At 36.3% G+C, this 25,588-nt stretch overlaps 5 protein-coding genes across 14 annotated transcripts in view; 2 read left to right on the plus strand and 3 right to left on the minus strand.

The window, feature by feature from the left end:
- Nucleotides 1-25,588, minus strand: part of LOC117607603 (uncharacterized) — a 45,161-nt gene that overhangs the window by 15,836 nt on the left and 3,737 nt on the right. For 3 of the 5 annotated variants that reach the window (XR_004582202.2, XM_076688631.1, XM_034331494.2), the window contains exon 1: nucleotides 20,130-20,256. Coding sequence is in view for 3 of the 5 variants with exons in the window: in XM_076688631.1 (XP_076544746.1) it covers nucleotides 20,130-20,208 (79 nt within the window). In the remaining 2 variants the exon portion in view is untranslated. Of the gene's footprint in view, nucleotides 1-7,686; nucleotides 8,087-20,129; nucleotides 20,262-25,588 lie in introns of those variants that run through there. The other 2 variants (XM_034331493.2, XM_034331498.2) reach the window with 2 other exon arrangements.
- On the plus strand, nucleotides 95-3,475 carry LOC117607615 (lipase maturation factor 2). Its single transcript, XM_034331519.2, has 10 exons — nucleotides 95-236; nucleotides 528-711; nucleotides 813-914; nucleotides 1,165-1,358; nucleotides 1,427-1,605; nucleotides 1,695-1,944; nucleotides 2,014-2,219; nucleotides 2,473-2,713; nucleotides 2,826-3,042; nucleotides 3,161-3,475. Exons 1-10 carry the CDS (start codon nucleotides 143-145, stop codon nucleotides 3,438-3,440), a joined length of 1,947 nt encoding a protein of 648 aa, XP_034187410.2. The 5' UTR covers nucleotides 95-142; the 3' UTR covers nucleotides 3,441-3,475.
- On the minus strand, nucleotides 2,825-7,683 carry Pbp95 (proximal sequence element A Pbp95). The gene has a single exon (XM_034331505.2). The coding sequence runs from the start codon at nucleotides 7,492-7,494 to the stop codon at nucleotides 4,741-4,743; it is 2,754 nt and encodes a 917-aa protein (XP_034187396.1). The 5' UTR covers nucleotides 7,495-7,683; the 3' UTR covers nucleotides 2,825-4,740.
- Nucleotides 8,628-20,891, plus strand: Nak (Numb-associated kinase). 3 transcript variants are annotated; one of them, XR_013062253.1, is made up of 14 exons: nucleotides 8,629-9,002; nucleotides 9,275-9,390; nucleotides 9,476-9,609; nucleotides 9,738-9,849; nucleotides 9,934-10,137; nucleotides 10,234-10,337; nucleotides 10,425-10,557; nucleotides 10,774-11,404; nucleotides 11,484-11,835; nucleotides 11,925-12,063; nucleotides 12,361-12,613; nucleotides 12,695-12,739; nucleotides 17,311-19,874; nucleotides 19,910-20,891. XR_013062253.1 is itself a non-coding variant. In XM_034331500.2 (13 exons), the coding sequence occupies exons 1-13, from the start codon at nucleotides 8,888-8,890 to the stop codon at nucleotides 19,806-19,808; spliced, it is 4,827 nt and encodes a 1,608-aa protein (XP_034187391.2). In that variant the 5' UTR covers nucleotides 8,628-8,887; the 3' UTR covers nucleotides 19,809-20,891. The 3 variants fall into 3 exon arrangements, 2 of the variants coding, with proteins under 2 accessions (XP_034187391.2, XP_034187390.2); XM_034331500.2 differs by having other exon boundaries at nucleotides 8,628-9,002; nucleotides 11,925-12,054; nucleotides 17,311-20,891; XM_034331499.2 differs by having other exon boundaries at nucleotides 17,311-20,891.
- LOC117607625 (uncharacterized) lies at nucleotides 14,992-25,546 on the minus strand. Of its 4 annotated transcripts, none has more exons than XM_034331551.2 (4): nucleotides 25,408-25,546; nucleotides 23,859-24,223; nucleotides 23,342-23,552; nucleotides 14,992-23,230 (listed from the first exon to the last, which is right to left on the minus strand). In XM_034331551.2, exons 2-4 carry the CDS (start codon nucleotides 24,188-24,190, stop codon nucleotides 23,006-23,008), a joined length of 768 nt encoding a protein of 255 aa, XP_034187442.2. In that variant the 5' UTR covers nucleotides 24,191-24,223; nucleotides 25,408-25,546; the 3' UTR covers nucleotides 14,992-23,005. The 4 variants fall into 4 exon arrangements, with proteins under 4 accessions (XP_034187442.2, XP_034187443.2, XP_034187444.2 ...); XM_034331552.2 differs by having other exon boundaries at nucleotides 25,382-25,518; XM_034331553.2 differs by having other exon boundaries at nucleotides 25,370-25,506.

The following is a 25,588-nucleotide window of genomic DNA, read 5'->3' on the forward strand; positions in this document are numbered from 1 at the left end:
TAACAAATTGGGTGTACGCAAAGTATCTATAGATACGCCGTTTTGTCGCGGATTTTTGATTTTTATTCTTTGTTGTGTTTGAATATATATTAGTCTTTTAAGATAAATTAAATAAAGTAAGAACAATCACCATAGCTACATAATGGCACAAGTACGATATACTCGGAATTTATTCTTACGAGGAATGTGTATAATATACATTTTCGCGTTTCTTAGCTTTTACATACAAATTCCAGGTAAATATTTCATACATTTATATTCTAATGTTCCTTGTTATATTTTCTGCTTTCTTTTCCTTTTCCTTCATAGCACACATGCGTATTTTTATATTTTAATTAATGATTTTTTTATACGAGTTAAAAGTTATTTATAATCATTAAATAAACTTGTTAAGTAAGGGTGGTAACAAAATAAAGATTGTCCATTTTTGTAGTTATTACTTTACAATGTGTAATAATGTAAATAGAATTTTTATGATATATTTTTTATTACATCTTTCTGATAACAATTTTTTTCTCATGAAAAAGGATTATACGGCGATAATGGAATACTACCAGCTAGAACTCAATTGGATTTAAAAGGTCGGGCACCTTTGATTGATAAGTTGAAGCAGAAACCAACGTTATTATGGTTTGCTCCTTACTTGGGATTAAACGTGGAATACATGTTGGATGTGGTATCACTTATCGGAATTCTTCTTTCCTTTGCAGGGTAAAAATTTATATATTATCTCTCTTCCTTTCTTTCTTTTTTTTGTCTTTGTTCATTTGAATGATATACAAGTAATAGTAACGAATGAATTTTTTTTATAGATTTGTTTCACAAAAGTTTTGCATCGCATTGGTATTTGCATTACTTTGGGCATTATATTACTCTTTGTATCAAATTGGTCAGATATTCATGTGGTTTCAATGGTAAGTATTCAATGCTTATAATTATATATGTGTTTTTTTCATTTACACGACACGAATCCATTATTATTATGGTTTGTTAATTAGGTTGCTAATCTTGTGTTCTAAAAACGATTTGTAAATAGCAAATATGTGCAGAATGAAGAATTGTAAAATGATACAATTGGACTGCTATGAAATAATTAAGATTTTCTGTATAAAAAGTAAAAATTGTTTATCAGTTGTATTTTCTATGTTGCTCATATTTTTACAGGGATGTACTTTTATTAGAAGCAGGATTTTTATGCATACTTGTAGCACCATTTTGGTATTCTCAGCATGGAAAAATAAGTACTCCGAGCGATGCTGTAACTTTTTGGACCGTACGTTGGTTACTTTTTCGCGTAATGTTTTCCAGCGGAGTAGTAAAACTTACTTCTGGTTGTCCTGTATGGTGGAAATTGGATGGTATAGTATCAGAATCTAACAAGAATGTTTATATATATATATATATTTATATATCTCATTTGTTTCAGGTCTAAATGTTCATTTTGAATCACAGTGTATACCTACCCCCTTGGCGTGGTACGCGCATCATTTGCCAATATGGTTTTTACGTTTCACTACAGTGATTGTGAATATTTTTGAACTTGTCGTCCCATTTTTATTCTTTTTTCCGAACAGAAAAGTGAGAATAACAGCATTTTATATGCAGGTAAATATAAGTGTATCGATATATCGATATATTTAGATAGAATTTGATATATAACGATTTAAGGTGATTGCTTTTTATTTTGATTATAGGTGTTTCTACAAGTACATATTATAGCGACAGGGAATTATAACTTTTTTAATTTCTTAACTATTTGTTTGTGCATTTCTCTGCTAGATGATCAATTTTTTTATAAAAGAAAATCTAAAAACAATTCCTACAGTCGTACGAAATATCTTTCTACGATATTGTGTATATTAGTTTATGCAGGAATATTTTATGAAACGTACGTGTATTATAATCTTCGAGTGACAGATAACTGGACCATTCAAAGCGATATCGGTACGTATGCCATTTGTAAATTGTACATTATTATTTTCCTTGTTATAACCGTGATGATTCGTTTTTTAGCATTCACGCAGGAACAGTTTGATTATGTTTTGTCACGAATAATTCCTATTTCCATCTATATCGGTGTAATATCCCTTGGTATTACAGCTGCAAATGCGATTGTTGCTTCTTTATTAACGGTAAAAGGAATGAGAAACAAAATTTTTACGACCTTTGTTACGATTTTGTATACAGTAGCGGTTTGTTTGATCTTTGCTATAAGTATTGTAAGTAAATGTTATGACTATGTACATACTGGGTGTTCGACAACAGGTGGGAGATTTTTTAAGGGGTGATTCTTCAATCTGCCCCGGACAGATACTTGATTTTCGTCTTATTTTGATCCCTAGAATCACCCGTTAAAAAATCTCCCACCTGTTGTCGAACACCCTGTATATCGTATATGATAAAGTGAACCATCGAATGGTCTGTTGTAACGAAAGCAAAAATGATTTCTTCTCCGTCTGTCTTCTTCTATAGGTACCCTACGCCACGCTACATCATACTCATAATTCGACGATACCGACTCAACTAAGACAGGTACAAAGAAAAGTCGAACATCTTCGTTTGGTAAACAGTTATGGATTATTTAGACGCATGACTGGTGTGGAGGGTAGACCGGAAGTGATCATCGAAGGAAGCGATAGTATCGATGGACCGTGGAAAGAATACGAATTTTTATATAAGCCAGGAAATGTTAACAATTCGTTGCCGTTTGTTGGTAAGTGAATTGTTTTTGAAAATTTAGAGAAGCTGAAGCAAATCTTTGATGAGATTGAACGTGCCTGATCGTTTCGATCGTAACACATTTTCTCGATGTTTGTCGTTTTCAGCTCCTCATCAACCGCGACTCGACTGGCAAATGTGGTTTGCTGCGTTGGGTACATATCATCAAAATCCATGGTTAATGTCATTAGCGTATCGTCTTTTAAGTGGTCAATCCGAGGTATTGAATTTAATGAACAACGTGGAGAGCCCGTTCCGTGAAAAACCACCAAAATACATTAAAGCTAGTCTTTATCGTTACCATTACACCCCATGGAGTCAATCGTAAGTACTTACTTGATTGAACAACGTTGCTAGAAATTAAACGGATAATTAACTGGTAGCTTTTTCTTTATCGTCATATACTTGTTGCACGTTAATTTTATTGTCTATAATTATGTAGGTGGAATAAGCAAGCCTGGTGGACAAGAGAAAAGATCGAGGAATATTTGCCAATATTTAGTCACGATCACCCACCGCTTATCGAGTATTTGTCAAAGATGAAAATCATTCAGGACAAGCCAGCTTTCAAAGTAACGAACGAACCGTTGAAACTTTTCCTTGATAGCCTGAGATCTTTGGTTCATAAAGTAGAAGCTAGTCTTCTCCTGTGGGGAGTTTTTACGGCAGGTTGTGCAATCATTATGACTAGCTACAATAATTCAGTTTTAAAGAAGAAGTAGTTGACCCGATTGGTCTGTGAAAATAATAATTCACAGTTGATTAAATTTATAATGAGATTTACGTATACGCAGTGGAAACGATACGATACGATACGATACGATACGATACGGTCATACGGTTATCAGGGTTGAGATACTTTCGTAACTCGAAGTGAAGTTTGACTCTCTGTTTTTCTTTTACATATACGTATATCTGTTGTTTCAATGTTCAGAATATGTTAATTTTAACGACAGACTACTTTTACAATCGTATTTTACGTCGATATTCCGTCGAGTTTTTTCTTATATTGGTTTATAATCATTAGTACGTACTTCATCTCTCTTTCGAGAGGTTTAATCGAACAATAAAAAATCGCGACCCATTGTAACAATCACCTTAGCGAATAATGTTAAAAAAGCATTCGATCTAATAAAAAAAAACCACAGGGTTTATTTTTATTATTCATTGTACAAAATGTGTTTAAGTCAAGTTTACATGTAATTTGTATTTAAATTTATTTTAATACTTGGAATTATATATAATTTGCATTCATCGTTTAATGTGTTTTAACAGTTTGTCTAGAAATCATGGAATTTCTCATATTCTTGTTCTAACATTTATATTATTATGATTTGTAAAATTGTTTCTTTTTTCTAGTTTAATTTTTTTTGCCAATAACACAGAAATGCAATAGAAGCGGAATGAATAGAATATTTTTCTAAAAACCAACTAGCCGTAACCGTACATAATAATCAATGGTGGCGTAACGTAAATTGGCCGACAAGAAAATGTTAAACGGTTCATCGTCGTTTCATTAAATAAAATACTGTACTGTTTACAGACGAAATACAAAAAATGAAACTAATAATTCAACCGTTTAAAGAAACGAAATTATTGTGGGGGTTATAAGTGGGAGCATGGCGCCCCGGCACCTGGGCCCCTCTTTCCCGTGATGGCTGCAAGGTGTTGCACGAGTATTACATACATCCTTTCTCGCAAGCGCTCCATCACGGGCCTTGTCGCCATATACGTATATATGATCTAAGAACGTCAACCCAACTGGGACGTGTTCTAGTGGAGGACGACAGGGGGAGGGTGTTTCCCCAAAACGGGAAAAAAACGCGGGGATGGTTTTTTTTTTAAATCTTTAAAAGAGTATAAGAGAAAGGTGTGCAACCTTTTTTCATATAAAGGATTTTGGGAAATCGAAAACACGTTTATTACTACAATAATAAAGAGGGATACTTCGATTTTCGAGTATATACCGTTCGATCGCTGATGAACGAAAAACGGTTAATAAATCAATTTTACCATATTTTATCAGCTTACATCTTTATTACTTTTATCGAATGTTTGTAACTTTTTTATTTTCGATACATCGGAAGATTTTCCATTCGAATTTGTGTTCTCCGTGGTATCTATTACATAAACTTCTGGCAATGCAGTTTTTGACAAACCTATTGGATACCGAAATAGTTGTTCTAAACGAGTTTCCAATAATTTGAACGCTTCCTCAAACCTATACGATTGTTGCGTCAAAAATTGATTCGATCCGATATAACTTTCATTAAATCGTTTGAAATGTATTAAATTTTTGAAACTCAACATGGTTGCATAGGTTGCTTCTATCACGGATACATCCTTTTCCGTAGTTATCTCTGTTTCGGAAGTAGACGATGAATACCGAATCTCTTCGGGCATAGTAAATAACGCGTAATTTTTTTTAACGGTTTCCATGCGCGATTTCCTGTGATTATCGCTTTGTAACTTTACATGCCTACGAGTATCGACACTTTTTCTTTCGAAGGATATAGCATTGCATTCAGAACGAACCATTGTTCCGATTTCTGTTAATTTATCGTTGCCACTTGAATCCTTTCTATCGGTCAAGTTATTATTATTTTGCTGTAACAAGAATATTTTGGTTGGACGTATAGAAGCATTTCGTAAGTAAGACCGTTTATCGCCGACATCGGTAACTTGAAATAACCGATTTAACTTTTGAAACTGCAACTGTTGCTCGTGACCACCAATGTGAGAAATGACAAAATCTGGAGTACTCATTTCTGCCGGTTTGTCAACTAAAAACTTATCGTTTGTATTTAAATTGTAATCAATGCATTTACTTTCGACCGATTTACTTGATTTCAATTTTATTTGCGAATCAGAAGGAGGTGGCGGTATAAAGTGAGAATCTTCTCGTTTATCATGATTTGTTCCAAACATGCGTAAACTGCATTCATCTATAACTTGAAAGCGTTTTTCCGTATCGCTCTTCAGCTTTGCATATTCTTTCAATGAATATAAAAGTTGTTGATCTTTATCGGTTAATTTTATATTAGCGATGTTATCGGGTATGCGAAGTTTAGCATGTAATTGTTGTAAAATACTGTACAACTTTTTTGTATCGTGTGATAACTGTTCGGTAGTATAAAGCTTATTCTTATGAACGAGCGTTGCTTTTTGTTTTGTATAAAAATACTTGATTAATTCTGTATCTATATTATTGTCATTGTGTTCGTTCGATGGATTCATAATTTGATCAAGTGTATCCTTGTAAGATATCTTTTCCCTCTGTTTATTTCTGGTTTTGTTGATAGTAGGGAACTGATTTCTATGTAGTTCAGGCAGAGAAATGCCTCTTTTAATGTACTTCTGTAGAGCTGTGTGCCGATGTCTCAGCTGAGTTCTAGTTTTGCTTGAAAATGCTTTAGCTATTCTCGACCAATTTGGACCAAAACGTGCAAACAGATCAAGCAATTTTGAATCTTCTGCAAACGTCCATACTTTCCTTTTTTCAATTTGATTGGAGATTAATATTTCATAACGATCATGAAGTTGAACGGTCGATCTATTAGGCATTAATGCAGCTGATATTTTACGAAAATTTGTACCATACTTAATAACAGCATCTTTTAAAAGTTTATCTTCGGCTTTAGTGAATCTACCTTTGATTAAATAAGGCGACAAGCTGTACGTCCACCTGAAGTAAACTTGTTGTTTAGTTCTATTTTTTATCCAATTGGCCACTTCACCCCAGGGAATAAAATCACCGATTTTAAATATATCGACCAGTTTTAAAAGTCTCTCGTCTTCTTCAGATTTCCACGTGTAATTTTGAACTTTAGGCAACTTTTTAGTCGTGTTGTATCTAATAAAACATTGATACGCAGTGCGATTTGTACTCAAATCTTTAGCAATTTTGTCCCAGTTTTGAAATTTATGTTTCTTTACAATTTCTTTCAATTTAACGTCTTCCGATTTTGGCCAAACGTTTTTGTTGATATCAGGATGAAGGAAAACGTTCCACATAACACGACAATCAAGCGGAGAATGTATATCGTCAAAATGAATAGACGATATTTTGAACCAATCAAATTCTTTTTTTTCTAATGGGCCAACAATTTCTGAGAAATCTGTAGGTGGGAACGTTTTGTCCTCTCTCCTCTCCTCTTCAACCTTAATAATAGATTTAACTGTTAGCCCATCAACCGTCGTACAATCTGTCTTTTGAGAACGTAGTACATCGGCGATAGCTTCTTCTTTTATTGCTTTTAGAAGTACGTTTCTTTCCTTAATTGTCCATGAACAGACTTTGGGAAGATTTCTCAGCTGCAGTTCTTTCCAATTTTCTTTTAGTATTTCATCTTCGTTTTTAGGTGGAAAAAAGTAATTTCTATCTTTGAAGTATGGTATACCAGCATTACAAATTAAAATCTTTGTATCTCCACCTGAATGTTTCTGTAAACTTGTTTCTATCACTATCAATTTTTTTTCACATTTCTGAAGAGCAGAGGTTATGTGTCTTTTTAAATCTAACAAAGAGGAAATTATTTGCTCATTAACGTTCAACACACTATTACAATCTTCGACATTGCATTCCATAACGTCGTTTTTACTTTGATATATTTCTTGCAATGAACAATCATTGATAGATGCTTCCAAGATATTACTTTTTTCGAATTGATTTATTTCGTAAGCAGTTTTAAAATTACTTTCGTTACGACATTGAGGCGAGATGTTTTCTAACACCAATGTATTGAATAAATCATTGTCACTCGTTAACGTGTTCATGACTAACGAATAAAAAACAAATCTTTTATACAGCTTTTAGTTTCGGTTGATTATATGCTTTTCATGTCGATTAACATGAGTACGTATATACATATACATATATAGGTAAGTACGGATAGGTACATATGTACATACATACATGACAAGTATCACCAAACGTAACAATGTAACAATTAGAAAACATATACTTACATATGATGAAACAAAATACGTTTTACATACACAACTGAAGAAATCAATGAACACCTATATACTAGTCAGTACACAATTCTGAAAAAGTGTTGATGTAAATCAATCATAGTATCAGTTCGTCTAGTGAAAAAGCACTAAAGGGGAAGGTGCCCTTACCGCCGGGTCACACGCGAGCACGCAGCCATTATGCCTCATTCACAGGAGAAATACCTTTGTATTGGCGTCGAGTCTCGAACACGAAAAGTGGCTCCCTCTGCCGGATAGGATGGTGCATAAAACTGCGAACGCATACCAAACCGGAAGCTGCATAAGAGCCACTCTCTCGCACTGTTGAGGAATGAATCGCCTCACTTCTCTGAATAAGCATTTATTTGAAAAAATTTCTTTTCTCCTGAAATATGTACAAAGGTATTTCTCATGTGAATGTGGCATAATGGTTGCGCGCTCGCGCGTGACCCGGTAGTAGGGGCACCTTCCCCTTTAGTGCTTTTTCACTGTATATGTATGTATGTATGTATGAAGTACATACCTATTTCTGCCATATTTTTATCAGTTACATTTTCTTTTCTCTTCTATCTTTTAATTTTCCACTGTATGTTTATAATGTATGCACGTATGTACTTACACGCAACAATGTCGATCGATTTAAAGATTTTTTCGAGAGTAAGCATAGGTGCAACATAAAAAGTAGAGATAACATTTAATCATAGTTCACACATTTTCCTCCTGTTTAGGAGAACTTGTAAAATAAACATACATGATGTATATATATATATACACATATAGATGAGAGAGAGAGAGAAAGAGATAGAAATAACAGAAATACAGCGGTTTTGATTTAATGAAGAAAAAAAAATAAAGAAATTGTAAAGAAAGTTTTGACATTGGAGCGGAAGTTGTGCACATATGTTTCCGACGTAGCTCCTGCAAAGTAGTACATGCGCAGTTTGTACAGTCTGAATATGTCGGCTGGATAAAATACGTTAACTGTTATCATGAGCAAAACGATTTCTTTTGGTTAAGTTTATCGTCATTAAGTTATCGTAAAAAAGATTGTAATTGAAAAGTTTGAAGGTACGGATAAAATGAATGTACTTGACTGAAGAAACTGAACTCGCCATATTGTACGTTAAAAGATTAAATAAAGGAGGCCTTATGTCAAGTCAGTTCAGTATTGGGAGGGCCGACGACGTGTGCCAATATGAAGAAGCTATTTTCAAAAATCGAAAACACGTCGAAGGAACTCAACAGTTATATAGGAAAGGTTTTTGTAGTAGGACGTTGCACTGTCACTGTCGAAGAAGTTTTAGCCGAAGGTGCGTGTTATCTTCAACCTTGAATATTCATCACCCCTCCTACCTACATAAATGTTTAACTCGAATGCTCGGTCAGTTTTTTCGCTTTTCATACACAATTAAGAAACTAATTATACGATAACAAGAACAAAGCCGATAGATTAACTATACTCGATGAACAATCGTTGATTGCAAGAGGTTCGGCGTATGTAGAAACGATCTAGGATCGTAATGACTTTTGGTCGGTGCGTGGCATTTATACTTGTAATGATGTTTTGATAATGCGCTTGTAGGAGGATTCGCTATTGTATTCCTGGTTAAATCTTCGAGCGGACGTTATGCACTTAAACGCATGTACGTTAATAACGAACATGACCTCAATGTATGTAAGAGGGAGATACAAATTGCGGTAAGTTTTTTTCTTTTAAGTAGAAATTAATTGTTCCGTTACAGCAATGTAAAAAATTCGTTTGCAGCAATGTTTCTGTTTCTAGAGTAACTTAAACGGTCATAAGAATATAATAGGATACGTGGACAGTAGTATCGCTCACATAGGAGGAGGAGTATACGAACTTTTGCTTTTGATGCCTTATTGCAAGTCCCAAGTTCTTCAGATGATGAATAACAGGTTAAGCGTTATTGCATTCTATGTGAAACTGAAAATATTAATGAAACTATGGAAACAGGGAATGATAAAGTATTTGAAACGACGTGAAATTAAAAAAAAATAATTCAAACAAATTTGAATGGTTTTAGGTTGCAAACTGGTTTTAGCGAATCCGAAATTTTACAAATATTTTGCGACGTTTGCGAAGCTGTATCCAGATTACATCATTGCCAGACACCGATAATACATAGAGATCTAAAAGTTTGTTGAGCATCGTTGTCAGTTAATTTTGTAAGGAAAGCAGTAGTTAATGGTTACTATCGGTTGGTACGAAATATTTTTCAGGTTGAAAATATATTGTATTCGGATACTGGTCATTACGTTTTGTGCGATTTTGGTTCGGCGACAGCAAAAATTTTGAACCCTAGTGTGCACGGTGTGGCGATAGTTGAAGAAGAAATTAAGAAATATACGACCCTTAGTTACAGAGCACCCGAAATGGTGGATATGTACTGTGGCAAAGCAATAACAACAAAAGCAGATATATGGGTACGATTTGAAATTTAAAATTTCAATCATGAAATATGTTTCATGGATAAGAATAATTTATGAAATAGCTCGATTGTAATTTTTGGTGATTTTTAGGCATTAGGCTGTTTATTGTACAAACTTTGCTTTTTCACATTGCCATTCGGAGAAAGTACACTCGCTATTCAGTCAGGAAACTTCACGATACCGGATAATTCGAGGTTTGTACTTGTACATTGATCGATAGGTTATATAATGAAAGTAATAGAAGAAAAGTTCACATTTCAGTAATATGAAATTTTGAATAGGTATAGTAGAAATCTTCATTGTTTGATTCGTTATATGCTCGAGCTGGATCCTGATAGTCGTCCCGACATTTACCAAGTTGCTGTGATCGCATTTCAAATACAGGGCAAAGAATGCCCTGTACAGAATTTACACGTATGTATGCACGCATGTGTAAATGTCAAATATTTAATCTTTCGTGTTTGTGAAAAGATTATCGATAAAAATAAAAAGCGAAAGAAAATTTCGTGTTTCCTCCGAATTGGAGACGATATGTAATATATGACGAGTAAACGTGTACTATGTGTATGTACACATATGTATGTCGAATAAGATTTGATCAATTTTTTTTTTTTTTATATATATATATAGCAAACGCCAACGCCTGTATTGGAATCTTTAGCTTGTCCACCTATGGAATCGGAAAATGTAAAAAGATCATCATTGGTGAAAACACCGAAACCGAGTACGACTCCGGTAACAACCGTGGAGGGTACATCGGTTACGCCGAGACAACGACCAAAAGGACAAGCTGTAAGCGCCGGTCCTATAAGTTTAAGCGGCCAGATAGTGAGTCAAATATCTGGTCAGGGTAGTCAGTGTTTGCAGTCGCAAAGTTCAGCAGGAAATTCGACGATCGCGTTCGTTCAAATGGGTCAACAAGTTGGTTCATTGAACGTACCATCTCAGTCGTATATCGTAGGTCAGAGTATGCAACAAAATGTTCAGCCGGCAGTAGGAACGAACATACAAGCCACACCGTCGTCTCTCGTTCAAGTTACGTCGCAAATTTGTACGAACAGTCAAACCGTTTCATTCGTACAAGCTCAAACTCAGCAAGCGCAGTACAGTCCAGTACAGCAGTCACAGAGTTCGGTGATTGGAGGAAATCAGCAATCTCCCGTGACTGTTCAGGATAAAAAGAATTCCTATTACTTTGAGTCAAAGTCGGGCAACAAGAAGGTGGAGGAAGAAAATTTGGAAGCATTGTTTCCACCGTCTGGTAAAGAGATACTAGATTATAGTTAGTGAAAATCCATTTGAATCGAATGGTGTTGATCGATATTGGTACATTGTTGCAGGTTATCCAGATCCGTTTAAAGAAGAGGATAACCGAGCCATGCCGCCACCGGCTAAAATACCACCTCCTGTAGCTCCAAAACCGTGTAAAATTGTACCGAAGGCGTCGAATATTTCTGTTAATTGCCCAGCTCCAAAGTTGACAGCGGTTACTTCGTTAACTTTGAAATTAAATGCCACAACGGGAGGTAGCAAGGGGGCGAGTTGTATAACACCGCCAACTTTACCGAAACCGGTGAATAAAACGGAAAGTTTGAGTCAGAATATCAGTTCGAGTACATCACCGCCGGATAGCCCAACATTAATTTCTGCACGACATCGAAGAAATGTGAGCGATACGAGCGCTTTCAACAAGTAAGTTAAATCAGTATCTGTCACAAATTGGTTTGTACGAATCGACTCGAATATTTCTCTTTTTATGTATAAATGATTTCTCTGTACAGAGCGTTTGCAAGCGAAACGACTCAGTTTTTAGCACCGTACGAAGCTTCGGTTAAATCACGATCAGAAGATGTTACGTCTCCCGAAGTTGTAACCGATATAAGACCTTGTCTAGGATCTAGCGCTTCACATGTACGTATTGTAAGTACATAATGCGCACAGATTTATCTTTTGATTTTCTTCAGTTTAATTTTACACAACATATACCTTTTTTTATCCTGCAACGTATTTGTGTATGCAACCTTTTTTACATTAAGATTGTTTAATTGTACACTTGAAGTCGCATCATCATCATCATTATCATCATCATCATCATCGTTATGCGCAGAATTATCTTGCTTTTGTTTTCGCTTCGCAATATTCTATGGTTAAAAATATGTGTGAACAGAACCTGATTACAACTTTGAATAATAAAAAGATAACGACACTTTGAAATAGGGCGAACTGTCGAGCGTAACCGCAACCGAAGGGAGATCGTTAAGCGCGGATGTTGCTGCTTGGAATCCGTTCGAAGATGTTCAACCTTTTAATCAGTTAACCGAAGATCATATTTTCGGTGCGGAATTTGATAAAATTAGAAGGGGAAGCAATGCTAGTACAAGCGGCGTAAAGAGCCGCGAAAGTCTTGTTATGACGTGTACTACAGAGTTACCAGAAGATCCGTTCGAGTCTGCACCTTTCAGTTTGCCAAGTAAGTGTCATCAGCATCAGGTTTCATTGAATGCGAGTGCGAACTCGTCGCGACTAATCGTTCGATTAATATGTTTAACAGGAAAGAAGAACAAAATTGGATCAAAGACGGCAGCACTTGCTGGAGGTAATGCATAGATTGCTTCGCATACTGTCTTATTCCATTTTCTTTCTCTTTTTCTTTCTCTTGCTTGCTCGCTCGCTCGCTTTCTTCTTATTTTCATCTCCTTCACGAGTTTATGTAGATGGTTTTTTACAAATAACCACGTAAGCATACGCATAATTGATATTATTTTATCTTGTTAATTTTCTACCAAATAATCAATTCGTAGCTAAGAAATTCTCAGGGCTGTATAATTTTCTACTTGTTAGTTTATATTTGTTTTTGTTTTACGTTTATATTTACTCAAGTGTTGCCGAATGTGATATAAATATGTGATTTGTAAAATGATGTATCGATACATCGAAAAAAAGAAAACGGAAAGAAAAATGAGAGAACTTTATAAGAAGTCGGAAATATTAAGGATTAAGGAACTCTGCGTTCCTTGGATGTTAAGAATACATATAGGGTTAATTAAGTATACACGAAGTTACGATGAATCGTGTTGTCGAGTTAGTTTAACGTAAACTAATAACACGTTACTAAGTTGTTGTTCATCGTAACGCGTGCGGATGCGAAAATTCGAGAGAAGTAGTTTCAAGCTCGTTAGCCGTTATAGATAACGTTTACGTTAATGCTGTTGCGTACGATTATTTTTTTTTAGTTGTTTGTTTATTCCATGCACGAAGTAAAAATTATTTAATTTACAGAAAGAGAAAGACGGGGTAGTAATTTTTAGTTAAAAAATTCTGATTCGCTTCATACCGATAAAAGGATGAATAATTTTCAACAATGTTACGAACTTGTTTTTATTATTATTGTTATTATTATTTATTTCTTCAATTTGTGTTTTGAATAATGTCAGTTACCAAAGATATACGTATACGTTTCGTTTAACGTAGTTTGTATGTACAATATTTACGTTTACACGGTTAAAAGTGCAGAAGAACGATATCGCAGTTGACGGACGAGAAAAGTTTAGTACCGTAGACAAGAATGATTCGAGCGTTAAGAGGCAAAGAAGTACTAGTATTCGTGGACGGATCGCATAAAGTCGAGGTCGTAGAGCCGGCCGGGTTGACAAATAATGTCAACCAAATATTTTCAGTAAGTCACGTTAAGGGGAAAAAAATTTTTCAACGGTAAATAGAAAGTTGAGCAGTTTTACGACAGTTATCAATACGACAAATATCCGATCAATTCTTTACACATTGTGCGTATGCTTATTCAATGGTATAGTTGAAATGTATGTAACAGTTTCTTGTGTCTGTTGTACATACATTTGTAGATAAATGATGAGTTGAAAAAAGGGGAAAAAACAAATCTATACAAAAAAAGAAAAGGAAAAAGGAAAAAAAAAAAAAACAAACAAGAAAATCTGGTAGATCGTGGTAATGGTACTATGTATGTCGATATTAAGATATTCTTCCACGCGTTAGAAAGAATTTTTCAATTAATCGTCGTTTCCAAATCCCGTTGATATAGTAAGTAGGTGTTATTTTCGCGTTAAAGTTCCACGAACGATACATCGTACGTAACATTGTTGACGCAAACTATACGTACAATCTTTATTATGCTTAGCTTGTAATTTCGAACGAAATTGAACGGATACGTATGGTACCCTCTGGTACTTGAAGCCGTTTCCTTGTATTTCTTTCGTTGTATCGAAGAAAGAAGGTAAGAAATGTTGCCTTCCTTCTTTGATGAAAATATTGTATCAAAGTCGAGGGACAAGGAAAAAGTGTATCGTCGTTGCATTATGCGTTTTGATGCGCACAAGTAGTATACATATACGATACACGGTTTGGGTAATGTAATAATGTAATGCGTTGCGCTGGCAATAGTGATACTTTATAAGTAAGGTATAATTTTACTTAACCCTTAGGTACCATGGTAGGGTCAGATTTGACCCTGTCAATGTGAAATGTATAGTTTTCCTAATGAAAAGCAGGTAAACATTATTCGAACGACCGTTTATTATTCTGTAACTATAACTGTAACTGTAACATAAGAAATGCTTGATCAGACACTGCTACTTATGTACATTAAAAAGCAATATAAAGTACATGTCTTGTGTCGGATGTTATATTTCTAAGCCATGGTAGTTACGGGTTAACTGATTACACGTAAAAATGCATTTTCATTATCGCGAATTAATATTCGGTTAAATCGAATGACGAATGAGAAATTGACGATAATATCGGTGACGATGGTGATGGTAATGGTGGTGGTGGTGGTGGTGGTGTTGGGAGGGCGAGAAGTATAACGAGGATGATGAAGGGGGCGGGGGTGGAAATTAGGAAATGCATCATTCGTATCGAGAAACGAATATAAGCCAAGAATCAGGATCAGAAGTTGAATTTTTAACGCGTACAATTTGTAAGGAATTGGGCATCATCGAATGAGAGCGAATCTCAGGTTAAATGTTTATAGCAGAACGAATTCCCTCTCCCCCTTTGATGTTTTTTATATTGGCGCGTTAACGCACGAACGAGTCAAGGGTGAAAGAGCAAACAATTTTCATTGTTTTCCCTGATTATTAATTATTAAACGTGAGTTGTAACAGATATTTCCGTAATTCCATAATTTCATAAGAAATTACGTTTTCGCGAGTTCACGTCGTGTATCTATCTGTAATTTATAATCCTCGTGTACCGGTATTCGAACAAGGCAACGAACATTTCCTTCGCTTTCGTATTCTTCTCTGCTAATCATTGGTAACATTTTTCAAAACTTTTGTATTTATTCGTCTTCACTGTCTGGAACACCCTAATGAGTTTGGGAGGCGCAAGCGGTTAATTTTCCTTTATTCGGTAAAAGCTCTTAAATTTGTTCGAGCCGACGCGACGCAACGAAAGAAGTTCTCAAAGTTGTCCCGCATCGTTCGCCTCCCATTGTGCCTCTGTTTCGTGCAACATTCAACTCTTGTACAACTATAACGATACGATACGATACGATACGATACGATACGGGACGGTAAAGGCAAACGCAAACGCAAACGCGACAACCTCTGGCACGAATACGATGGCATTTGAATCGCGAACACTGAACAATAGTGCGAATCGAGAGAGCATCATAGGAGGCTGACAATCTTGGACGTATTCGCTGTATTTAAATAATAATGTTACAGCAATAAACGTGTACATTACTTTATGATATATATGGGGTATTGTTTTTTTATATTCTATCAAATTAACCGAAAACGCAGCAATTCTTTGTTTGATGAAACGTTTCGCGATATTTTTTCTTTTCTTTTTTTTTCTTAAACACACACACACACACACACAGTCGCGCACAGATAAAAAGAGTTACATTATTGTATCGCGTAAATACGATTGAATCGTGTTGCTTCGACACAAAGATCATTACTGCGTTTTTTCGTACATCATCCTTAACTCCCTAAATCTGATTAGGACTGTTCCAGACCATGTGTGGTGACGGTGTATAACGGTGGTGGTACTAACTAACATTATTTCATAGAATAAATAAAAAGTGAAAAAACATAGGTGAAAAAAGGGAGAAACGGCGCAAGTGAAAGAGGGAGGGTGGGACGAGGTGGAGAGAAAAGGAAAGAAAGGAAGGAAGGAAGGAAGGAAGGAAGGAAGAACGGATAAAAGAGAAGAGAGAAGAGAAAAGTAATGTTATCTGGCTAAATATTTGAAAGAAAACGTGTAAAAACCCGTAAATAATTAGGGTAATTGCAATGGCACAACCTTTCGTAAAACGTGTAGAAGGTGCATCGGCTGAAACAGACCTAATCAGACGTTTCCTTCTTCTCCTAATTTCTCTTCTACAGAGAAATCATTCGAAATACGCGAGCGCTTTCTTCGTAGATAAACAAATAAGCAACTAGCAATTTTCTATAATTGGTTAAAAAATGGTTTACCTAAGTACTTATCGTTAGTTAGATGTAGAGGAAAAAAAACTTGATAAGTGTTCGACGAAACGAACGAGGAAACAGAAAATTAACCGATTCACGAGTTGTCGTGGCAAGACCGAATACATACACCTAGTTTAGGAAACACGATATCTGTATCGTTAGGAAATTGATACTACTCTCTGTCGGGTATTGTGTATTATTTGGGTAAGTACAATATGTTTAAGCGTAATTAAAAAAACTATGCGTACGATTAAAAATGAAACGATAAGTTTTCTTGCAAAAAATTTCCAAATACTCGTAGATACACGCGAGAAGGTAAAAGACGTTTCAGGTACAAGAAATGTTTCTTCGATTCTGTTATCGCGTCTTGGTACTTATTATCTCTTTTAATTCAACGGACAGACGCGTATACATTGTATTATACTCATGCATAGATACGTGAATCGACATTTTAAGCAATTTTAAGAGCACCGATGTACCGATGTACCGATGTACCGATGCACCGATGCTGGTACCTCGAGATTACAATGGTGGCGTGAAAAGGTGCGTATTTTCTGCGTTGAATAGGAGAAATTATAACAACGTATTGCTGTCATTCATTCGTTTACTCGGATTGTCGAAATATCTATATACCTCTATACACGATATACCTTAACGATGTACCTAAAAATGCAAGGAAAAGTGCTTTCTCGCTAATAATGTTGTTACATTTTTTCAGGCAAGTCTGTAAACGGTAGATTGAGAATGACTTCGAACCAGTGGAATTCGAGTATCGAACATGTTGAAGCGGACGAGGCGGAAATCCTTCCGGCAAGGAACGCTTCCGTTTCTCCGCACTTTGTTCGAGCTCCCGTAGAAGATCGCTCGAAATACGAAAAATTGTTGTTCGATGTTGGCGAGGTCGATTCGAGCGACAGTGACAAGGAGGTGCCTAATCGAACGGAAAAATTAATCGAACAGAAGAGGAGAAGGATGAAGAACAAGAACAAGAACAAGAACAAGAACGCATTGCGTAGGAAGAAGAAAATGCAAGATGCGAAAAATTGTACGATCAAAAACAACGAATCGGACGATTCAATAGGTTCTGCCAGTGATTTGAGAACGCTGAATGACACCGAGTGCAACGATATCGATATCGATAGCGATCACGATACCAATACTGATACCGATACCGATACCGATACCGATACCGATACCGATACCGATACCGATACCGATACCGATAATGATGAGGAGCATGGCGTGATTCGAACCAACGGTATTACTATTAACGAGGATGAGCAGACAAACGACTATCATAGTCATGGCGACGATGACGACGATGACGATGATAACGAGGACGGTGACGATGACGATGACGACGACGATCGTGAGGATGTAACGCGCAAACAGTTGAATAAAAGTGCGCCGGTAAAAATACGAGGAGCCTGTGATTTTATTGCCACGCATGAACATAATAGAACAAAAAGGTCAAAGAAACATTATCAAACACACAAATTAATGACTCGAATTAACACGGATCCTGTCGTTGGACACCAGTACGGGGAGAAACCTTTGTTACTGGATGACGAACTGGACCTGGAATCGAAAATCGAACGATCGAGCGTCGATCCGTTCGTCGGTCATCGCTATGATTCGAGTTCCCTATCGTTAAACGACAATATTTCTTCAAATGGTAACGGAAGGACAAAAGTTGGAGTATCTGCGCGTTGGCAAGTAGAAGAGGATGTGTTTGCTCTGGCTCCGTTTCCTAAATCAGCCCATTCGAGGAAAGCTGTTGGACAACGAACGACTTATAGAAATACGATGTCGTCGCTTATTCCCGCTTACACTTTATCCACAATTCCCAATGTCGCCATGTTAAACACGGACGGTTCACGAAAATCGTCTACAAATATCACGGATAAGGAATCTTGCGAGGATAGAAATTTTTCAATCGGACAAACTAAACGATTTTCCTCTAAACTGATCTCGAACGTTTATCCAGTTATTGGTAGGAAAAATAACCAGAGTATGGAAGAAAGAATAATAAAAAAAAAAAATGAGAGAAAGGAAGAAAAAGGAGAAGAGGAGGAGGAGGAAGAAGAAGGAGGAAGTGGTGGAGGAGAAATAGAAGTAGAAAAGGAAAAAGAGAATAAAGAAAAGGATTTGTTTGGCTCTTCTCCGTTTAGTCTAAACAGTTTTGTAAATCCTTTTAATACCGTTCCAAATCGATGGACGATAACCGGACCGACAACAATTACAACGGCAACAACGACTACGACTACGAGGACAATGACGACGACAACGACGACGACGACGACGACGACGACGACGACGTCAACAACTGTATTTATAAATCGAGAAGTATTGCGTGACAAGGACTGCTCCGAAGCTTCTGTTAATTGTATGGTTCCGTGTTTACGATTTATGGAGGTAGCGCGGTCGAAAGATGCTGACACCTCGATAGGGGTGACAATGTCGAATTCAAAGTTTCTTGGTACGAGACTGGATCGTAGCGAAAGTTTGTCAGCTACGGAAGGGAGTATCGTCGAGCGTATAGAAAGCGCGCAAAGTTCCAAGGATTTGTTCGGTTCCGTTCCGTTTGATGAATTTCGCTCTTTTCGATCGAACGAACAAAAAAGGCCGACCTCGGTGCCCTTTTATTCCCGATCCTCGGCAAATTTCCTTGAGGATAGCGAACGCGCAGTCTCCTCGGATAAAGCGCATTCACCGAATACCGTCCAATCAATGTCCGGCTCGCAAACGGCCTATTCGATAGAACCGATTCGACATCCCACGCGAATTGCCGCTGAAACAGTTAACAGCGTATCAAACATAGACATTGTATCGGACATTGTTTCGCCCATGTCGCCGGAGCCTTTGGTCACGGATGATGCGCCAAAATACAAGAAAGACAAATTTAAATCGGACAAATCGAAATATCGTTTGATCGACGAGAGCTCGGCCGGTGGCGAGCTTGTCCTCGATGCTGCTCTACTCTCCTCAAAGCCGTCTCACAAAGTGAAATCCACTTGTTACAAACGAAGCCCGAGAACAAAAAAGTGTTCAGCGGTTACCGCGGCAGGCTTCAGTAACATGAGTTTCGAAGATTTCCCGAGCGACGAAAATGAGGAGAAACAAGTTAGAAATACCAGAGTCGCGCCGTTCGAAGTGATCAGAGAGTCGGAAAAACGATTCGGATCGTTGAAAAGAAGGAGCAATCCGTTCACTTGAGAATAATACAACCTGCTACAAGGTATAGGTATAGCTATGCACCGCCGCGTATCCTTATGTTTTATTCTTTATCCTTTATCCTTTATCCTTTATCCTTTATCCTTTATCCTTTATACTTAATACTTAATACTTTATTTGTTCCTCTGTCTTCGCGACAACGCGACAACGCGACAACCCTCCCTCCAGTTAGTTACCTTTATTTTCGGATGCCTGCATCTTTTTTTCACTCTCGTTTATTCTCTTGCCTTTTATCATTCTGTTAAAGCTCTTAAATTCAGTGGAAGAAAAATCGTCTCTTTTTTCGTTTCTTTCTTTACTTACGTCTCTGAAACACGATGCTTCGAGTCGCTGCTGTCCATTGCGTAAAAGATGCGGGTAAGCTCGTTGCTCGGATAAGCATTCGATAGCTGATAGCTGATAGCCGATAGTCGTTTCACCGATCACCCTGTTTACCTACAACATCAAGTATTAAATAAGAAAAAAAAAGAAAAGTGAAGAGAAGCAGATGAAAGAAAGAAATGAAACACGATTAATTGGAAAATTAAGGAAAAATGAGAGAGCGGAGAGAGAGGTGATACAAGGAAAAGAGGAAAAACTGGTGCATCTATTTTTGCAGCTATAAGCATTTTCACCACGTATTTCTACCAAGTATTACTATGATTCATCGATTATTGTACATGAGATATTTTCTTCTAAAGAAGGAGATATCAGGTATCTAAAACTCACACATATACGCAGTCAAGTGACATCCGCTTAATAAAAACTCCGTTTCTCTGTCCAGCGTTGTGCGTGTATCGTCTATTGTACACTTTGCGCTGTATACGAGTTGCGAATAATGTGCTGAATTTCTCGGAGAAACAGTGTTGAGAGGCAGAAATGTTTGCCAGGGATATTGCTCTTTAGTAGCTTTTATTCCTAATCCACGTAGAATTCAAATTTTGTAACAGAAATTACAATTATTCGCTGGAAACGGATCTTTTATCGATCTGTGCTTTTTCTTCTCCTTTTCACTTTTAAGCTTCACCAGCACTGTATCGCTCTTGTAAACATAGAAAGATCAGGTAAATGAAAAAAAAAAGAAAAGAGTAAGACAATATTATATAAATATCTATATAATTAATATATTCGCATTAATATATTCTGATACACGTACAAATTCAGGTATTTCTTTGTACGAGTGCGCATTGCGAAGATCGGTGGGCGCGTTCATGTAGGTAACGTTTATGGAAAATGTAGATATTAGCCAATACGTATTTAGGTGCCTTCTTTTGTTAAGTAGAATGTATTTCAGGCTTATACTCTTTCTTATCGTTCAATGTAAGTACAAACAATGGTATTAGAAGAGAAGCGGTCAAGATTTTATTTGATTCAGTTCCTATACGTAGCTGTAAAAGCTAAACTCAAGAACAAGTCTCGATCTTGTATTCAAACTGTATTCAACGGGATATTAAAAGAGACAAACGGAAATGCAAATAGAAATGCGAATAAAACAAGTCAAAACAAAAGGAACGGGCAATTCTTTTTTAGCAAGTAACAATGAACGTAATGCGATCTTCTCACGGCAGTCTACGTAGAAAAAATCATTTAACTGATTACAATAAAATGTCCGATTGCGATGAAATGTTTCCAGTATTTTTAGGACAGAAAACAGGCGCTGCTTTAGCAAATTTTATTTCTGAAATGCGGAAAAGATAACGTTTTATCCTTTCAGGAAAAATGCATTAAGCGATATTTGTCATCGGTAGTGCACATTCCGTACTAATTACTTATTTTATACGTATTCTCATTATAGTCATCGTCATCGTCATCGTCATCGTCATCGTCATCATAAACTGCTTTTAAATCTTACTTAAACGTTATCACTGCCCTCGATACTAGACACGTTGCATCATTTTTGTCAACTGGTGTTCCCTTTCTTAGGAAGTATGCATAAATCGTTGTTATTTAAATTCTTTTCTTCTTTCAACACTTGACAGAAACACTTGTCTGCTTGAAAAATTAATGCAGAGAAACAAAAGAGTACGTTGCCTCTTCGACTTCTTCAAACTGTTCGAGATAAAAGCGTATAAGTACACGAGTAAAATGTGCATCGATTTGCATCGTTCTGAATTTGCTATTTAGAAGACAACTGAATTTTCAATTCTTACAGTTTCTCCGCCTCGGCTATTACTTGTATATGTACAACTTTTAGCCAATATCTAACAACAAGATTGTTGCGCACGTACTTATATGTATACATACATATGTAACGCTCGTACGCGGTTCATTGTACCGTTTTGTTCAAAAAATAACTACAAAACATACCATTTTATTTGTTCCTTTTTTTCTCCTGTAATTTCACTTAAGTTTGTTTATCAACGCAAACAAAACTTTTCTTACACTTGTATATTGTATCCTAAAAAAAAATAAAAAACATTGCTCCGTTTGTAACATGTTCATGGAAGTGAAATAAAATATATGTCATTTATGTGGCGAATAGCGATAAGTATTATACAATTATACCTTTCTTATGGGCGTTCCACCGCTCGGATTATCGACAACAAAGGAAACAAAGTTAATACAAACGTTAGGCGATTAAAACTTTGATTATTCGACAAATTCCTGAAACTTGTTAGTGCATACGTACGCATGTACACCCAGTAACAGGTAATAAATAAATTCGAAATAAAAACAACGTATCGCTATTGTATCCTATGCAACGTTGATTCCGTCAATTACTAAGCAACTAGTCGAATGATACAAGAGCAGAGAATTCCTCGTGTACAGATTACAGAACATTTAATCGTGAAATCTGAAATTTAGTTTAAAAATCGAGTACTGCTAGGATACTCGTAACAATCAGCGATGCTTGGCGTACTCGTGAGTGTTCGTACCCGTATTTACAGTTCTGTGCAACCTAAGCTTTCCTCGGTTAAAGTCAAGTGAAAAATAAACAGCTAAACATCTTTATTTATGTTTCTTCTTTATGATGTACGACGATAGGAGGGTCTACGTTATATTTTTCCAAATTTCTTCGAAAGTTGAAAGTTTGTCTGTCTGACCTTACTCGTAGCCAAAGAAAGTCTTACATTACATATGTACCTCCTGTAATTGTACATTTAACGTGCCTATAAAATAGCACGACTGCTCGTTAAAATAATAACAAATTTCATTTAAGAAAATAACGGAATAAACATTTATATCTGTCAAAATGATATTTAACAGCAACGAAACTTTTTACGTGCGATTACGATATTGAATAAGACTATGAACATCCAGGCGATAAAGTTCAACCAGGTAGAAATAATGGTTAATCGTAGAGCAAAACCAGTGTCGGTTTCTTTGCCTCGTTCCCAGTTTGTATTCGGATCAACCACTACGTCCGATTGTAAATAATCCATAAAGTCAAAAATTGCTCCGCACGATAGTCTGTTATGTATCACCTATAGAAAAAGAAAAAGAAAAAGAAAAAGAAGAAAAGACAACAATGCATTTTCTACGAATGTAGGTATACGGATAAATTGTAAAATTTGTTGTTAAAAAGACTAGCCTACCTCGGCTTCGCGACCTCTCGAATCTAAAATTTGTATCAACCTTCTTCTGTAATTGTTACAAGTTTTATAATAACCATCAGTCGTTACAACTGCGTGAACCAACGATAAACAGCAGAGCAAAATTGCAAGAAATACAGCTGGTATCCACTGTTCGTACGGAGTTCTTCTTTTGACTCTCACTACTACCGTTGCTTCGCTTTTGTTCAAGTTTCTGTGCAAAAATACTTATAATTTGGTGTATTACTATGTATGTATGTATACTGCTTGATTTATACAAAATGTAATAGTAATAGCAATAGTTATGGTAATAATAACAATAATAATATTACAAGTTCGCGTTCGTCTCGATTACGGTCCGTTTACATACTTCTACCTCTACTAAATCCATTTTTTTTTTACCATATTTTCATCTTCTATCACGAATAAATGATAGAGTTGGGCCGCAAACAGTTGAAATAGATCGAGTCTCGAATCAGACCATATTCGTATGTAAGTAAGCACTTGTGTATGTAGCTACCTGGCGGCATCATCGTACATTCGTACGGGTTCCTCGATACTTTTATCAATGCAGCATCGATATCCGTGATATCCGCCAAGGCAGAGACCGATTAAAAGCGTAGGAATCAAACCGTACACTCCAAAGTGGCAAAGTTTTGCGTCACCTCCCAAGAATGTTCGAAAGGTATTGATCCCGTACAATATACAACCGCAATCGATGCTGATACAAACGTTCAAGATCCATGCCCAGTATTGCCAAACTGTCGCCAAACAGATCAAACCCGTTACGGAAAAAATCGCAGACGACGTGTACAGTACGCTGAGTACGCACTCTGCTTGTCTTTCTTTCATCGTATTTTTTCTTTTCCACCAAAATTATTGTACCTAACAATAAGAAGAAATACCAGTTATTTACTATCTTCCAACTTACGCTCTTCTACCCGATCAAATCAATTTTACAACTTTTACACTCGTAAGCGAACAAACAGGAATCTGATACAACCCTTTACGGGGGAGTAACCCGCGTACGCGTCTACTTAGCAAACGGCTAAGAAAGGCAAGTATACGAAGACAGAGACAAATTGCAACAGAGAAAGAAAGAAAAGAAACAAACGTTCGCGTTAACAGAAGGCAACAGTCACGAATATTTCAATATTCCGAAAAATAAGATGTACTACAAAGCATTGCGTATGTATATGTTCGTTTGTTCGAACGGCCGCGCCGCGCCGTTTCGATAAACATTCTCCGTACGTACCTACCTACACTCTTTACCTCCATCTATCTATCTATCTCCTTCTATGTATGTATACACAAGCTACTATTTTTGTAGTTTATTAATTCCTCGACAAATTGTCCAATTTTTATTACGAGAATTAGTTATTCAACGTATCCACTTTAGCACCGTATAAATTAAATCAACAAGTAAGGAAATGGAATGCCTAATCGATTATAAAAAACACAATACTTTTCGATTTTCTGCTTTCGTACGTGCAATCTTTTGCTTAAGAAAATTATTCAATCTAAACGATCGATATGTAATGTTCCGTCTTTTATAGGATAAATCAAGCCATCAATTTTCGCATCGCATCGCATCGCATCGCATCGCATCGCATCGCATCGCATCTACTTGCCTCGAAGAAAATCGTCAAATGATAAATAAATATCCCTTACCAGTTCGATATTATTTTAAGATGTCTTAGTTTACGAACAACAGCTTCTTTAACCGATAACTCGTTTCGAAAACTCTTCTAAATATATTTTTCGTCGAAATGTTACTTTCCTACTAACTCCTGGAACCTTGGCACGTAAGAACGTTTGCGCGTCTGTGTGAATACTGCGTGTTTCTTGTTCAAATAAGCCGTGGATTTTTGTTGATGCTCGTCGATGCAATATCTATGAACGCCAAAAATCTTCTATACAGCAAAGAATAAATATTTACTCGATGCGATTTTATCCCGTTACACTTTTCCATTTTTACAACTACAAATACGCACGCACATACATTTATATGTTATGTTATATTATACATACATATGTACATACACATATTATGTATATCTTGAACCTACGCTGTGATCACTATGATGACACCCACTTTTGACTTTACTCGCTAGTTGCACAAAGTACTTTAACACTCGCAACACCTTTTTTTGTGTTTTCTTTTTTCCCCACTTTTTCTTTCATTTTGTTTGTCCGCCCTTTTGTCCGCAATATAACGGATCAAAACTTGCCCGATCAACGTAAAAGTCA

The sequence above is a fragment of the Osmia lignaria genome, chromosome 6 (genome assembly GCF_051020975.1).
Source record: "Osmia lignaria lignaria isolate PbOS001 chromosome 6, iyOsmLign1, whole genome shotgun sequence".
Classification (NCBI taxonomy): domain Eukaryota; kingdom Metazoa; phylum Arthropoda; class Insecta; order Hymenoptera; family Megachilidae; genus Osmia; species Osmia lignaria.

Bases quoted from the DNA above. Each gene is read 5' to 3' on its own strand.
- LOC117607615 (XM_034331519.2), top strand. From the start codon at position 143: ATGGCACAAGTACGATATACTCGGAATTTATTCTTACGAGGAATGTGT. The intron at 915-1,164 runs GTAAGTATTCAA...ATATTTTTACAG, and splicing joins ATATTCATGTGGTTTCAATG to GGATGTACTTTTATTAGAAG. The intron at 1,359-1,426 runs GTATAGTATCAG...CATTTGTTTCAG, and splicing joins TGTATGGTGGAAATTGGATG to GTCTAAATGTTCATTTTGAA.
- Pbp95 (XM_034331505.2), bottom strand. From the start codon at position 7,494: ATGAACACGTTAACGAGTGACAATGATTTATTCAATACATTGGTGTTA.
- Nak (XM_034331499.2), top strand. From the start codon at position 8,888: ATGAAGAAGCTATTTTCAAAAATCGAAAACACGTCGAAGGAACTCAAC. The intron at 9,391-9,475 runs GTAAGTTTTTTT...TTCTGTTTCTAG, and splicing joins AGAGGGAGATACAAATTGCG to AGTAACTTAAACGGTCATAA. The intron at 12,064-12,360 runs GTAAGTACATAA...ACTTTGAAATAG, and splicing joins GCGCTTCACATGTACGTATT to GGCGAACTGTCGAGCGTAAC.
- LOC117607625 (XM_034331551.2), bottom strand. From the start codon at position 24,190: ATGAAAGAAAGACAAGCAGAGTGCGTACTCAGCGTACTGTACACGTCG. The intron at 23,553-23,858 runs GTAGCTACATAC...ATTTTTGCACAG, and splicing joins ATGTACGATGATGCCGCCAG to AAACTTGAACAAAAGCGAAG. The intron at 23,231-23,341 runs GTAGGCTAGTCT...CTTTTTCTATAG, and splicing joins CGAGAGGTCGCGAAGCCGAG to GTGATACATAACAGACTATC.